Source organism: Osmia lignaria, chromosome 8 (genome assembly GCF_051020975.1).
Source record: "Osmia lignaria lignaria isolate PbOS001 chromosome 8, iyOsmLign1, whole genome shotgun sequence".
Taxonomy (NCBI): Eukaryota; Metazoa; Arthropoda; class Insecta; order Hymenoptera; family Megachilidae; genus Osmia; species Osmia lignaria.
Window position 1 is genome coordinate 9,866,131 of NC_135039.1, and position 14,231 is coordinate 9,880,361.

The window sequence follows — 14,231 nt, forward strand, 5'->3', positions numbered from 1 at the left end:
TTTTAGGATCACTGTTTATAGCTACCTATTTCTCTGTAATACCTTTTATTATTTATTCATAATAGCCGATGGTTGTATTGTTTCAACACACGCTGCAATATATTTCTTACGATTTCTTATATATTGCGATGGAGCTGTTCTTATTTGAATATGATAAACTGTTTTCGCATTTTCCTTCGGCTCATTAATACAAACGTTTTGCTTTTTAGAATCAGTAGGTTTACCGAAATGTGTAAAATTTTTTCTTTTAAGAAAACTATCTTGCCTTAACGGAGCCACCGACGAACGGGTTTTACGAGGCTGATAATCCGGCGTTGCTTGCATTTTTTCCAAAGCAGTACGTAAAGGAAGTAATCCAACAGCGAACGGAATTTCCGTGTTCGGTGTAAACTCCAATGAATTCATCCGATTCTCACAATCGTCTGAAACATCCGACATATCGCCCCAGAGAGCTCTGTTTATATGTTCTATTGTATTTAATTTGGGCAACGTAAAAATAGAATTCACTTCATTTGCTTCTGATATGTCACATTTCAATCTATTTGGTATTTTAACCGTTTGTTGATCCTTTTCCTTGTTAGATATCGTACACGCAGATTTATTGCTCTTCTTTACAATTAATTTTGTAGTATTTTTGCGAGAATTAAAAGGCTTTTTAGCGGACTGTATTAAATTATTACCAGTTTGCTCTGGAACTTTACGGTCTGTCTCTTTCACTTTACGCTTTTTTTTCATACACAATTCTGTACCGTTCGAGGTACTGGTTTTTTTAACTTGTTTCTCTCTTCCATTCGAGTCTTTAACAGTTTCATTATTGCTCGTAGTCTCTTCTGTTTCCTGTTGATTTAATCGCAAACTTCTTCGTAATATTGGTTTGGTGGAAATAGAATTTTCAGTATTTTCAAGATTTACATCTTTTTTATTAGTACTATCTTTCTGTGAATTGTATTCAATAATTTGCCCGATTTTCTTACCTGTGTTTAGTGTATGTTGTTCGGTTAGGGTAGCTCCAACTATGGACTGAATATTTTCAGTATTTAAGCTTATAATATACTCAGCACTTTCCATATCTAACGAGGTTAAAAGTGTAACTGGTATATCATTAGTGGACGGTTCGTCTAATAAGTCTATACAATCAGTGGATGATGGACTTTGAATTATGTTATTTACATCTGTAAATTTAGTTTTTATTTCGTCTATAGATTTACGTCTTTTATGAGTGTAAACTTTAACACATTTTCCTATTTTACTAGGAACATCGGTGGCTTCGAACTTATATTGTGCAAAGTCTTTTTCAATTTGTTGCAGGCAAGATTGTGATAGTGACATAGAATTTTCTTCGCAGTCATCAATATCTGAAAGATCACAGCATTGTTCATATAATATAGGTTTTAATGCATCATTTGTACATAATGTATTACTATTTATCATTCTATCATCGGAGTACCCATTCGATACTTCTTTGCTTTTACAATTTACAAATAAAGTTGAATTTTTATTCTCCTCTAGTTTAGAACCTGTCATTGAAAATAATTTATTACTTTGATCCGCATTAGTTTCAAAATCTTGCGATTCTTCATACAACATATGCTCTAACTCCTCTTCAGGAGGATCAGTGACCGCATTATTCTCCAAAGGTGAATTTTCACTTAGATTCACATCACTATTGCTCTCGTTACAAACTAAAAAGCACTTATCTTTCTCAAGTTCATTGCACTTTACGTGTACGTAATCTGAACCGTTATATTTATTTCTTATAATCTTTGATTCGATAACTTTCTTATCCGTATGTATATTAGCTTCAAAATTTTCTACATGGGAAGTCATCATGGCATTGACCACATTCGTTAATTCTTTAACCTATGCATACAAAAGAAAATTGTTTACTAATATTATAATATCATGAAATAACATGCAACAACATTAACAAAAGATTATTTTTACTTTTTAAATTAATAAATATAGTTTTTATCGTGAACATATTAAATGCTAACATAAATATCATCAGGCTAATTCTTACTATTTTATTTAACCCTTTGCTTTATAATAAAGAGTCACACTCGTGACGCAACTCAGTTCAAATGTGACAAAGCTGAATTCTATAATATATATGTATTTGTAGTATAGTTGAGTTATAAGTTTAATTCTAATTCTAATTCGCTAAATCAACTACTATCATGTGCAAATTATTCTTATAAAAGTAATTGTTAAGAAAATCATAAGGCAGAGGATTAAAACGTAATAATATGTTTTGTACTTTTAATAATATTACTTCAATTATTATGTACCCACCTTAAAAGTCTTTGTGGCAGTTAATAAAGATGACAGCAATCGATAAGGAACAGTAGTTTCTCCACAATACATAAATTCGACCATGGCCTTCAAAATCTCAAAGTTTAGGTCTTTTAAAAATATAATTGGTTCCTGACCCAAATCTTGCTGCAGAATCTCCTGTCGCATCAGAAAGTAAAATAAACAAAATGGATTAGCAAATAAAGCCTCGCTCTACTTAAATATTAAACTTAACACATTGACTGCCACACTGAAACTACTGGAAGTTTCATTAGGTAGTATTTTTTATTTTTAAAAAGTCTCATCTGTTATTTTTACAATATTTTGTTACTTTTATTGTACCAATTGGGTAAGTAAAATACTTTCTGATAATATATATAATTTCTATTAAAATTCATCTGTCATTCATATATGGATGACATGGCAGGCAACATGTTAAAGTGATGAATGATTTACTATTTATATTTTCAATTACTTTTTACGTTTCTGATACATTTATAGTTTTACAGAGTTTGATGCTATATGCAAAGAACACTTTTAATAGTGTTAAATATTTGTGGAGAAAATGAGTAAGAAATTATGCGGTACAGGTAGAAATTTATGTAAATTTATACATGCACATGTTTTTGATATATGTATATTAAACAAAAATAAAAATATCAGATACACTACTAAGAAAAATATTTACACTAGTGTGCGTAATTTATTTCATTATTTTGAGTTCATACAAATCATTTCTTCAATACCTTTACAATGAATAGGTGTTCTTCACAAGTTGTAAAAAGTATGTCCATCAAACATGGTTTCTTCAAATGCTTGTAAATAAATAAGGAAATTCCAATATATAAGGCTTTCTTTACTTTATATGAATTTTACATAATCCCTGTAAAATTGTTCCCTTATAAATATTTCATATATTTTTATTATACATTTACGTGTATATACAAACTAATAAAAAAGACAAAATAGATTCAAAGTTTCAAGTAATTTATATTCAATCATAATTCATTGTTATACATGAAAATTGTATGTTAAAAAACACTTATAAAAATTATTTTCACTATTGTATTTGTTCACTAAAAACTTATAGATTGATATTAGTTTTCACATTGACCTTTTCATTTTATAAAGTAAGATGTTTAATGTATAGCTTAAAATAACTTTGATGGTAAGATCGTATATAAATATCAAACACAATTATTTTGCAAATGATAAAAGTTTAATACAAATAAATGATTTTAGGATGATCAAATTTACAAAGCATAAAAGATAAATTTATATCCTATTGTTAAATATGCTTTGAATAAAATTTATTTAATCATCTTTTATGTATAATTCATTCAATATACATTGACTTTGTAATTAGATATTGTTTTTTTTGTGATTACATAAGACAGATTTTTTAATAATATTAAGCTATTTCTATAATGTATTAAATTTAAAAAAATAAGAAATTATAAAATATATATTTATAACTACAATAAAAAATTGATATGGTTTTGTAATATGTCAAGAAAATAACATTTATACTATTATTACATAACTTATGCTCTAAAGTACAAGCTTATTTTTCTTATGCATTTTGATACTATAAAATATTTTTAAAACATTGCACTCAACTTTTCCTTATTCATTAATTTCAAAATGTATAATTTAAAGTTAACGTGAATAATACGACTTATAATGTATTCATATACATAATAATAAAAAGCAAAAATGTTTCTCCCTTATAATTGTATAAATATGTTTGTTAAACATACCTCAAAGTATGTACTATTCGATGCTAAAACCAGTTTGTGAACGCAGAGTTTTTGTTCTTCACAGATGAGGGTAACATCAACAAGTGCTTGGCGTGCTAACAATTCACTAAATTTTTCTGTAATGTATCTTGCATGACCAGCCCATTGTAGGACACAAATGTCAGTACTTTCAACCATTATATCTGTAAATGAAATAATAAGAATCTCTTAATGTTAAAATAAAGTACATGAAACGATGAATGAAACGAGTGAAATTCTACAGTAAATTTTAATTAACAAACTGGTATCATTAAAAAATAAATATACGTACTAAAATATAATTAAAATGTTGCTCTTCCTCTGTCGAGAATAGTTTGAAAAAAAGCACTGAAACCCTTGATCAAATGTATGCGATCAGTTTCTATTAATGACGGATAAAGACATAACGAATTTATGCATTTTCTATCGAGTTTCATGAAACACCACCGGGATTGTTGAGCAGCGAGTTTACACAACATTTGTTCACTAATACGCTAAAATGTACAAAATAGGATGTAAACGATACTCAAAATCTAGCCATCTTACATTACGATATAGATATTCTACCTTAGCCTAGGAATATATTGGATGTATATGAGATGCCGTATGTCACTTAGTTGGATGCAATAACTGAGGTGGCGCTTAAATCAATTTCCGATCGGCCTAATTTTCGATTAAACGCGGACTGTTTTACCGACGCGGAATTCGGAGTTCGGCCTCGACGCTTGCATCGCCTTAAAGGTCCTATATTTATTTGAATGAGATATATGTAATCTTGTTTAAATAAAATATGTCCATTAATGTTACCGTCAATGGAAATCATTTAAATATACGCCGAGGAAGAATGGTATTATCTGATTTGGATCAAATTAAGAAAAATGAACGTGACCGTCGTCGAAGGTTACGCTTGGAACAGGTACGTGTAACCGTAAATCATTTGAAAATTAAGGAATAATTAAGGAAGAAATACACTTAAGGATATATAGTTTAAAAGTATAATTTATAATTATTACTCATGAAATTTTCATAGGTACGGCAGCAGTCCAAAGAAATATCAGATAGGCTTTTGGAACGTGCTAAAAACATAGCTAAGGAGGAACTTAAGAAACTTGAAACTAACGATAAGTTAAATTTGAGGCAAATACATAACGAAAAGATCATGGAAGTGCAACAAAAGTATCAAGAGGACATGGCAGATATTGGTCAAGCGCATATATCTGCAACTTTAGAACCTGATTATAATGCAATTATGAAGGAAAAAGATAGACAAAATAAATTAGCAGCGTTAAAAAGAGGAAAGGAAGCAATTAAACAAATGAAAAATATACAGCAAGTAAGATTTCCAATTGTGATGCATTATATTATGTTATAAAAGGCAGCTATAAATATTAATGTGTTATATTAGAATTTAATTTATAAAAGATTAAGTAAAATCTGTGTAAAAGGAATCTGTTCAACAACAACAACATGAAGAACGTCTACGTCAAGTAAGAGAAGTGGAAAATCTTAGATCTACAATGATAGCGAAACTTCCTCAAAAAACGATATCTGAAAAGGATACAGTACGTGATGATGCGCAGGAGGAAGAAAGTAAACAACATAAACCTGCTAAGAAAAAAGTGAAGAAATTTATTTCTAAAAAATCACCTGGAAAAATAACAAAATCTTACATAAAAGTATAATATTTATAATCGAATGCAGCAATAGATTTATCATTTCAACTTCATATATTTTTTAAATACTTGTTATAGGTTGTCGGAAGCGATTTAAGGACTCATTCGTCGCTGTTGAAATCTAAAACAAAAAATGATTCAGTCGTAGAACAACGGTCTAAAACTAGTTTGGATGCAACACCATCTGTAGAACAAACTGTGTGCATAACTCAATTAGAAAACAACAGACATTCCGGAGAAGAAGTTTTAAATGCTTCGACGAAAAAGAATAAAACAACAAGGTATACAGTGTAACAGTGACGGCTCGTAGCTAAAATTAGTGGGGGTGCAGCTCCAGAAAATTTCTAACCTCTGTTTTAAAAAACCGGTACTGCAGAAGCGGCAGTGCTGCTTGTTCCGCGCAGCTTTCTATGTGCGCATGCGCACACAGTTAAACGCTACGCCGCTGGAACTGAAGCGTTCCATACAAAAATTTTTGTATCTTTTTTATAAACTGGGGGATGGCTACTGACATTAAGCTTAATGATTATATATTGTACAAGTATAAAGAAAGAATTAAATTAAAAAGGATTCATTATATTAAATGTTATCGATAATATCAAGTGGAAATAGGGGGTGCTGCAGTTCCACGGTGCCTATACGCGAGCCGCCACTGCAGTGTAATATTAATTTTAGTACAAAACAATCTCTAACAAATTGAATATTTAAAGGTATAATCCCGAAGACTATGCACAAGCAACTTCAAATTCAACAAATAGCGACAGCATTAGTTCATTTAGCGATGATTCGTCATATTTTTCTGACAATAATGAACAGAGTACTAAAACGAGAACATCGAAATACATTAAATGCCCAGCGGCCGCTAAAGTACAATTATATGATCACAGTAAGCATCAAAGTAATACGTACGATAAACCAGTTGGTGTAGTTGAAAAAATACATACATGGAGTGAGGTTTGTAATTATTAATAAAAACTAGCCAGAACAACAATACAATGGTACTTCGGTATACGTCTGTTTTGGAATATGTCCTGTTTGGACGTGACAAATTTTGCTCGGTATACGACGTAAATTTTTTGTGTGAATTTTGCATCATTTTTTAAATAATTATCTCGGAGGAAAAATTAAATTAATAATCAATTATATTCGGAGTTGATGTATTATTAACTAACTGATCATACAAGTAAGGATATCATATAACAAACTATAACCGCAAAACAGGGGGCAATAAAATTTATTCCATTTGGTTTCTTAATTTAGAATCTATCATTAGGTTACATTTATATTTCACAAATTAATTATGTTAAATAAACTAGCGAATATTTTTTATAAACTTCTAGAAAATCGTTTAAATGCTGTTCATGACATAAACAGTGTTTAAATTATTTTACAACCCCATTAATATCAGTAGGAGTTTTTTTTACATGAGAACGGGTTAATCATTTTTACATTACTTCTTATGGGAAAGGTTGGTTTGGTATACGTCCTATTCGGTATAAGTCCAAACATCAGGAACGGATTTAGGTCGTGTACCGAGGTACCACTGTAATAATAATATGGATTATAATATAAGAATATTTATATTTTTAGCCGAGTGCGATCGATTTAGCTCAAACAATTGAACAAGCGGAAACTGTTGAAACTCATCTATTAGAAAGTCGTAAATATAACGCACAAAAGCGTGGCGAGGATGCCGCGTTAAGGGAGAAAGTACGTCGAGATTATCAAACGCTCATGCAGAATCTAAATCAACTTGCAAGTGAAGAACGTAAATTAAAAGCAAGCCAGGTGGAACGTTATCCGGTATATATTCTGATTTAATATTTCTATTTTAACACGTTTTTATTAACTCGCTTTCTTGTCTGTCTGTTCGGTATAAATTTTGCAATTGATTTTAAACTAACGGCTCGGTCGACAATGCCTACATCGGCGTCGCCCGATTCATTTGTTTTATTATTCGACGCATTTCTAGAAAATGCAGAGACAGCTGTACTAGTTTTTAGTGGGCTTTAATTGAAAAGAATAAAAAATATAAATTTATGTATATGAAAATTTTTTTAATTTAAATTTCTGATACAAAGTATTACTTATTATTATTTAATGGAAATGAATTTAAAATAATCTCATCAAAATGTTTAAAATCGATTGAAAAGTTTCACACACACAAGACTAAAAAGCAGAAAATAATTATTTAAATAAAAAAAATTTTTTTAAGATGAACTAAAAAGTATAAAATAATTTTTCCTAGCCCCATACAGATGGTCCTAAAAATTTGTGATTGTGAATTTTTTTTTAAACGTGGGGTGCATGCAATAGATAATTGATGCACGAATAGTTCACCTAAGTCACTAACAATTTAATTTATTTAATTTATTTAAATAATTTCCAACATTCAGATTCCTAATTCATTCCATTGCTCTTTTACTAGAAAAGTACCCACACGCAAGAGCACAGAAGGATACTAAGAGACCAGCATAAAAAGAAACTAAATCACGCGGTAAGAAGCTTGTTAAGCGAAGAATGTTTGGAGCAGTGTGTTTCGCAGCCGATGGAAAGGCAAATCACTCTTCCCCCAAGAGTAAGTAATGGAAACGTTGATGTACATGGCACCTGGGAAGAGCCGTGCTGCAGTAAACGTGCGGATGCTAAGAAAATTTCTCGAAAGAAATGCGAAGAAGAAGAAGAGTCGCGCGAAGAACAGATATTAGATATGTTAAAGAAGGTTGAAAGGCAGAAACGATTATTATTACAAGAATTTGGGGTAGACTTACCGAATGATATTTTTAACGCGTCCATGAAACCGTTGTTTGAAAAAGAAAAGTCGGTTCAAACTGAATCTCAAGAAAACGCAAACGTTCCAAAACCTTCATCACCGGAGATCAGAGTAATAAATGTACCTCAGGATAAGAATGACAAAAAAGGTAAGAGTGATTCTCCTATAAAGACAGCAGAAATTGCTGTACAAACTACCACAGGAGATAAACGTAGTATAGTTGAAGATAAAGGGACCCAGGTAGAATTAACTCAAGAAGACAAAGATAAAGCTAAATCCGACACCGAAACAGTTACTAAACATTATCCGCTCGAACCAAAAATTACCGTTATTACCCACGAAACTGATAACGAATCCTCAAGTTCGGTAACTACAAACGCGGTCATTGATGCTGATAAACCAAGTTCAAAAGCAACTCCTAAAAAAACGAAGCGCAGTGTGAAAACGTCCAAACGAGTTCCGTCGAAAACGTTTCAAAAGTCAAGTTCAACGCGTATAAGTAAAGCTTCACCTTCTCTAAAGAAGTGTCCGAAATCACGTTATCCGAAAAAGGCAAATACTGAAGATGAGTCTAGCAATAGAATCAAGATGTACGTTGACGAAAATGGGCTTAACATAAAAGTGCAACCGCCTCCAGTTACAGAAGTAGCTGTAGATGTAAGCACGCAAAGTTCCCAATTATATTCGCCAAGTATCCAAGAACAATCGACGAGTAAACCACACTGGATTCAGTCTAGATCAAGAATTAAAATAAGGGACTTTTCGGATACGTCAACATCTTTTGCTAGCCCACCGCCGATCAAACCTAGAGATATACTCGAAGCTTTAACTAATAACATCTCTATACTGGAGTTGTTAGATTCTTCGGTAAACGAAAGCATGAAGCGTTTGAAAGGAGACATCAGTCCAGTATCAACGCCGGAAACTCCTTCGCCACGTACCATGAGGTTACCTTCGAACATACCTCATCCTGAGAAGATTACAAAATTGTTAAAGTCAAGAGGTCTTCAGACAAACGAGAGTAATTCACTGTCGTCTGTTAGAAATAGCTGTTCAACGTCTACAGATTTATCAGACGAACTACCGTCGAATCAGAAACCTGCTGCATTACCAAAATTTCCAGTTTCTTTAGAATTTTGTCTATGTAACAATCCAAACTGTAATCAGATGCACGCTAAGTTTGATGAAATTCGCAGCTATGCATTGAAGAATTGTCCCCAAATATTGCAAAGATACGAGGATCTTCAAACTACTTGCGCGGAGAGAATAATTTCATTGACAAATTTAATTGAAAAAGTTCGAAACGAGCAGAAAGGTAATTTAATTGAAATAATGGGTATAGTTTAGGGATGTGCGAGAACCCGATATTACGGGCTCGGGCGGGCTCGGAAAAAATCGGGTGGGCTCGGGCGGGCGTCCGATACATCCATGCAGTCGGGTAGCCCGACTTTTTCGGGTTCTGTCGGGTACAGTCGGGCTGATTCGGACGAGCTCCGGCGGGCTGCGGCCCGCGACCCAACTCTCATGTACATTGAGTTGCATTGAACTTGTCGCAGTGAAGTTGGCTACAAATTCACTACGCATTCACACCGTGTCGGTGAATGAATGCGTGGCCAACTTCACTGCGACAAGTTCAATGCAACTTATTGTACTTGTTAATACTTGCAATAAGCATGTGCAAAATCTGTTTTATATGGAATTTTGGAATAAGATAATTTTTATTATGTGGAAACATAATAATTTTTATTATGAGTTAACGGAATTGGAAAACTCATTTATTTTGTACAAAATTAACATACAGGTGACATGGAATGAAGTTCATATTCAAAAAAATTCCTTGCAAATATTATTTTTCCACATAATAAAAATTATCTGATTCCAAAATTCCACGTAAAACAGACTTTGCACATGCTTGTTGCAAGTATTAAGAAGTACATGAGAGTTGGGTCGCGGGCCGCGGCCCGCCGGAGCTCGTCCGAATCAGCCCGACTGTACCCGACCGAACCCGAAAAAGTCGGGCTACCCGACTGCACGAATGTATCGGACGCCCGCCCGAGCCCGTCCGATGTTTTCCGAACCGACCCGACTAGTCGGGAACCCTATACATTAGTCGGGCTGCACATCACTAGTACAGTTCTGTGTTTCACCGACCCCAAAATAGGACAATATACAGGGTGTCCCAGCTTAACTGTTATAATTCTGTTATTCCGTAACTATTAATGACACAAAAAATTGTTGATATGGAAATGGCATGGAAAAAGGGGGCCTATGTTTTGGCTGAAGTGAATATGATATGATGGTCAAGTTTTGTTTTTTAAATGGAACCATATATTTTTTCAGATCATGTAATAGTGCTTCTCAAGACGAATTCATTAAGCTTTAATGTATACACTCGATTTTAATTAGTTTTCAAGATATAACGTTTACAAATTTCCTAATTTTGGTTCTACTGGTGGTGAAACATGGAACTACAGCCGAAATAATCTATGAATTATTATACATGAATAAAATATTATAATTGCACGATTTTCCTTCTAGGTATGGAATTTTCTATAATCACAGCGGATGATACCAGTTTGATGCAGTTACCTTCCCCAAAATTCCTGACTAATGATCTGCAAAGTGTTCGAAAGCTTGTAGAAAATATAGAAGCGGTCCATAATCAGCTTGCAAAGACACTGATAGAATCCCAAAAGATTATTAAAAGTAAAGCGGTTAAAGATGAGGGTAATCAAACTAAAGAAAAACAAATAGTAATTGTCGAAAAGAGTAATACGCCGAAGAAAGTAACCGATCCTGTTGAATCGAAAGGCGTATTAAAGGATAAGGTTAAGCCAAAGATCATTCGCGATGAAAAAGTAAACATACGACTGGACAGATTCCAATTACAAGCCGAACCTGGAACGTCGACGGTAAAATCAGGTTTTCGACTTGTTTCAAAACATAACGAGGAAGAAATGATAGAGAAGTTATCGAAAGAAATTTTGGAGCAAAGCAAAAGTTTTAATAATAATGTAATGGTAACGAAGGAAGTTAGCAGCTCAAGAAAACATTCCATCGAAACTTCAACGGATGTTACCGATTCAAAAGATAATGCTTCAATGAATAAAAGTAATGATAGAGTAACAGCACAATATTCAACTAAAGAGGTAATGCAACTTATTAACAGCAATTTAAATGTACAGGGTGTCCCGAAACTCGCCTAACTCCCGGAAATGGGTTGCTGGGATGATTCTGAACAACTGTTTTCTTCACCAAAATGTTGGTTTTGTTCACGACCACGAGCGGTTTAAAGCCAACGCTCTCGTGGTTCAACGCACGCTCTGATTGGCCAGTGTTTTTCGTTAATAAATCAAAAACGAAACTTCAACCAACATTTTGGTAAAGGCAAAAGTTGTTCAGAATCACACCATCAACCCCCCAATTCCGGGAGTAAAGCGACTTCCGGGACACCCTGTATATCAGTTTGTTAACTTAATTATACATAAACGTTGTTTTCTTCAGCAAAAAAAAAACAAAGATTTTATTCCGATACTAACTGATATTCCAAAAGTAACGAAAGCAGTAGATACTACTACATATACCAATGGTAGAAGCAAACCACCAGTCAGCTTATTTAGTGGTCCATACAGGTAAAAAAAAAGAATTAATGAATGAATTTGTACTTTATACATTTTTATTACTTTATTTTGATAAACTATACTTTATCGGACCCAAAATTTTGAACCTTTTTTTTTAATCTATAGTTTTTGATGTGTAGAATCCAAAAATGCAAGTCTTAACTTTAGGAATCCAATGGTTAAAAAGTTATGAACATGTAAAGTTTGACACTTTTAGTGCATTTGCTACGTTACTGTGACGCCATATTGGCTTCTTGTACAATGAACGGTGTTGCTAGCTGCGGGCAGACGCATGTGGGTGCCGACCACTTTAGTGGGTTTAGTCAAACCGTAAATTTGATACTGTCTGAGTTAGTTAGATTTATATTTAGGTTAAACTTCACTTTAGGGGACACCAAATTTTTTTGGGTATGGGTTCCATCACTAGCTGTATTTAAAGTACTCATAAAATTGTTACAGTAGAAGCAATAAGCAAATACATGGGCTGTACCCTCTCTCTTTAAGATAAATATAAACCTAATTAACTCGGACAGTATCAAATTTACGATTTAAATAAACCCGCTAAAGTGGTCGGCACCTGCTGCTTGCAGCTAGCGACACCGTTCATTGGGCAAGAAGCCAATATGGCGTCACAGTAACGTAGCAAATCCGTTAGAAATGTCAAACTTTACACACTTATAACTTTTTAACCATTGGATTCCTAAAGTTAAGACTTGCATTTTTTGATTCTCCGCATCAAAAACTATAGATTCAAAAAACACGGGTTCAAAATTTTGAGTCCGGTAAAGTAAAGTTCAACCCTTTATTTATTTAATAAAATAAATTTTAAAAATAAAATTTTTACTTTAAATTTAAATGTATTTCTGATATGTTTATAATGAAATTGATTTTCAGAGCTGAGATTGAATCATCAGGTCACGAGTTATCGACGATAATTGAATTTGATACACCGGATACTATAAATAAAAGTCAGAATAACGTTAGAAGTCCATCATCGACAAAAAGGGTTGCTGAAACACAAGTAATTAAAAGTACCGATATAGCGAAACCAGGGGAAAATGTTCATTTACTTAATCTACGTAATCAACGCTTAGAGAAAGAGTGTAATTCTTCGATTAAAAAATTCTCTTCAGTGGTCGGTACACAGAAAATAAAAGAGGTTGAAATCTTTTCTGATTCGCCAAAAACGTCTAAAAGTACAGGAGGTAAAGATGTTATTCAAGAAACAAGTAACAAAAAATTACAATATAATATGGCCAATCAAGAATCCTTGCAAATGGAAGAATCTGTAGGTACTGATCCTCCAGCGAACAAGCATTACATAAACAACAAAGATAAAATCACATCGACCAGTTCAAATAGTTTTTCTGAATTATCCGGAATATCCCAAATAGCAAGTACACCATCGTCTACTATATTAAAATATGCATCATCCCCGGAAGAAATGGAAACAGCTCTTAAGAAACTTGGTCTAGGTTGGGCGATAACAACATTAAAGAAAACACGTGAGGCCAGTGCTTTAAGCTCGTCATCAAATTCAGATGTAACACCGATAAATACTGCCAAAAGAATATCACCGGTTAAAAAACAATTTGATAATAATTATGGTTTGCCAGATATTAGCGATGTGTCATCAATATCAATTAAAGAAGCTAGCAAAAGTACAGAGCAAGCTGTTCTTTTAAAAGGCCGAACTTCCACACCAAAATTGCAAAATTCTAATTCTAACAGCATAGGGAGTAATTCGACTAATACAAATGTTTCGGAAAATTTTCAAGAACCTAATAATGGTTTGATCATTCCTAATATATCTCTTACTAAAACCAAATCTAACATTAAGACTTTAGAAAATGTATAATATATATATATTTTATCTAATCTTTATTACTATTTAAGAATACACAATAAACTAGAAAAAAAATTATTTTAAATAACCATGTTGCTTGCAATTTATGTTATATATGTTTAGTAAATATAACCAATGTTAATATTCTTATGATATTTTATTTTTAATATCTAATTGTAATGTATCCATTTTAAAAGTATTTTTAATAACAAATTTTCATTATCTGACTGACGTGTAGAATATGTATTT

The 14,231-nt window shown here is 32.7% G+C and overlaps 2 protein-coding genes across 2 annotated transcripts; one reads left to right on the forward strand and one right to left on the reverse strand.

Moving 5' to 3' along the window:
• Positions 1-671: 671 nt before the first annotated feature.
• LOC117608926 (uncharacterized) lies at positions 672-4,642 on the reverse strand. Its single transcript, XM_076689649.1, has 6 exons — positions 4,363-4,642; positions 4,053-4,234; positions 3,039-3,107; positions 2,293-2,451; positions 975-1,860; positions 672-837 (listed from the first exon to the last, which is right to left on the reverse strand). The coding sequence occupies exons 2-6, from the start codon at positions 4,227-4,229 to the stop codon at positions 812-814; spliced, it is 1,317 nt and encodes a 438-aa protein (XP_076545764.1). The 5' UTR covers positions 4,230-4,234; positions 4,363-4,642; the 3' UTR covers positions 672-811.
• A 134-nt stretch (positions 4,643-4,776) lies between these two features.
• Positions 4,777-14,194, forward strand: LOC117608993 (uncharacterized). Its single transcript, XM_034334807.2, has 10 exons — positions 4,777-4,986; positions 5,101-5,403; positions 5,516-5,746; positions 5,822-6,024; positions 6,454-6,697; positions 7,334-7,546; positions 8,172-9,831; positions 11,055-11,665; positions 12,021-12,148; positions 13,031-14,194. Exons 1-10 carry the CDS (start codon positions 4,861-4,863, stop codon positions 13,992-13,994), a joined length of 4,683 nt encoding a protein of 1,560 aa, XP_034190698.1. The 5' UTR covers positions 4,777-4,860; the 3' UTR covers positions 13,995-14,194.
• Positions 14,195-14,231: the final 37 nt, after the last annotated feature.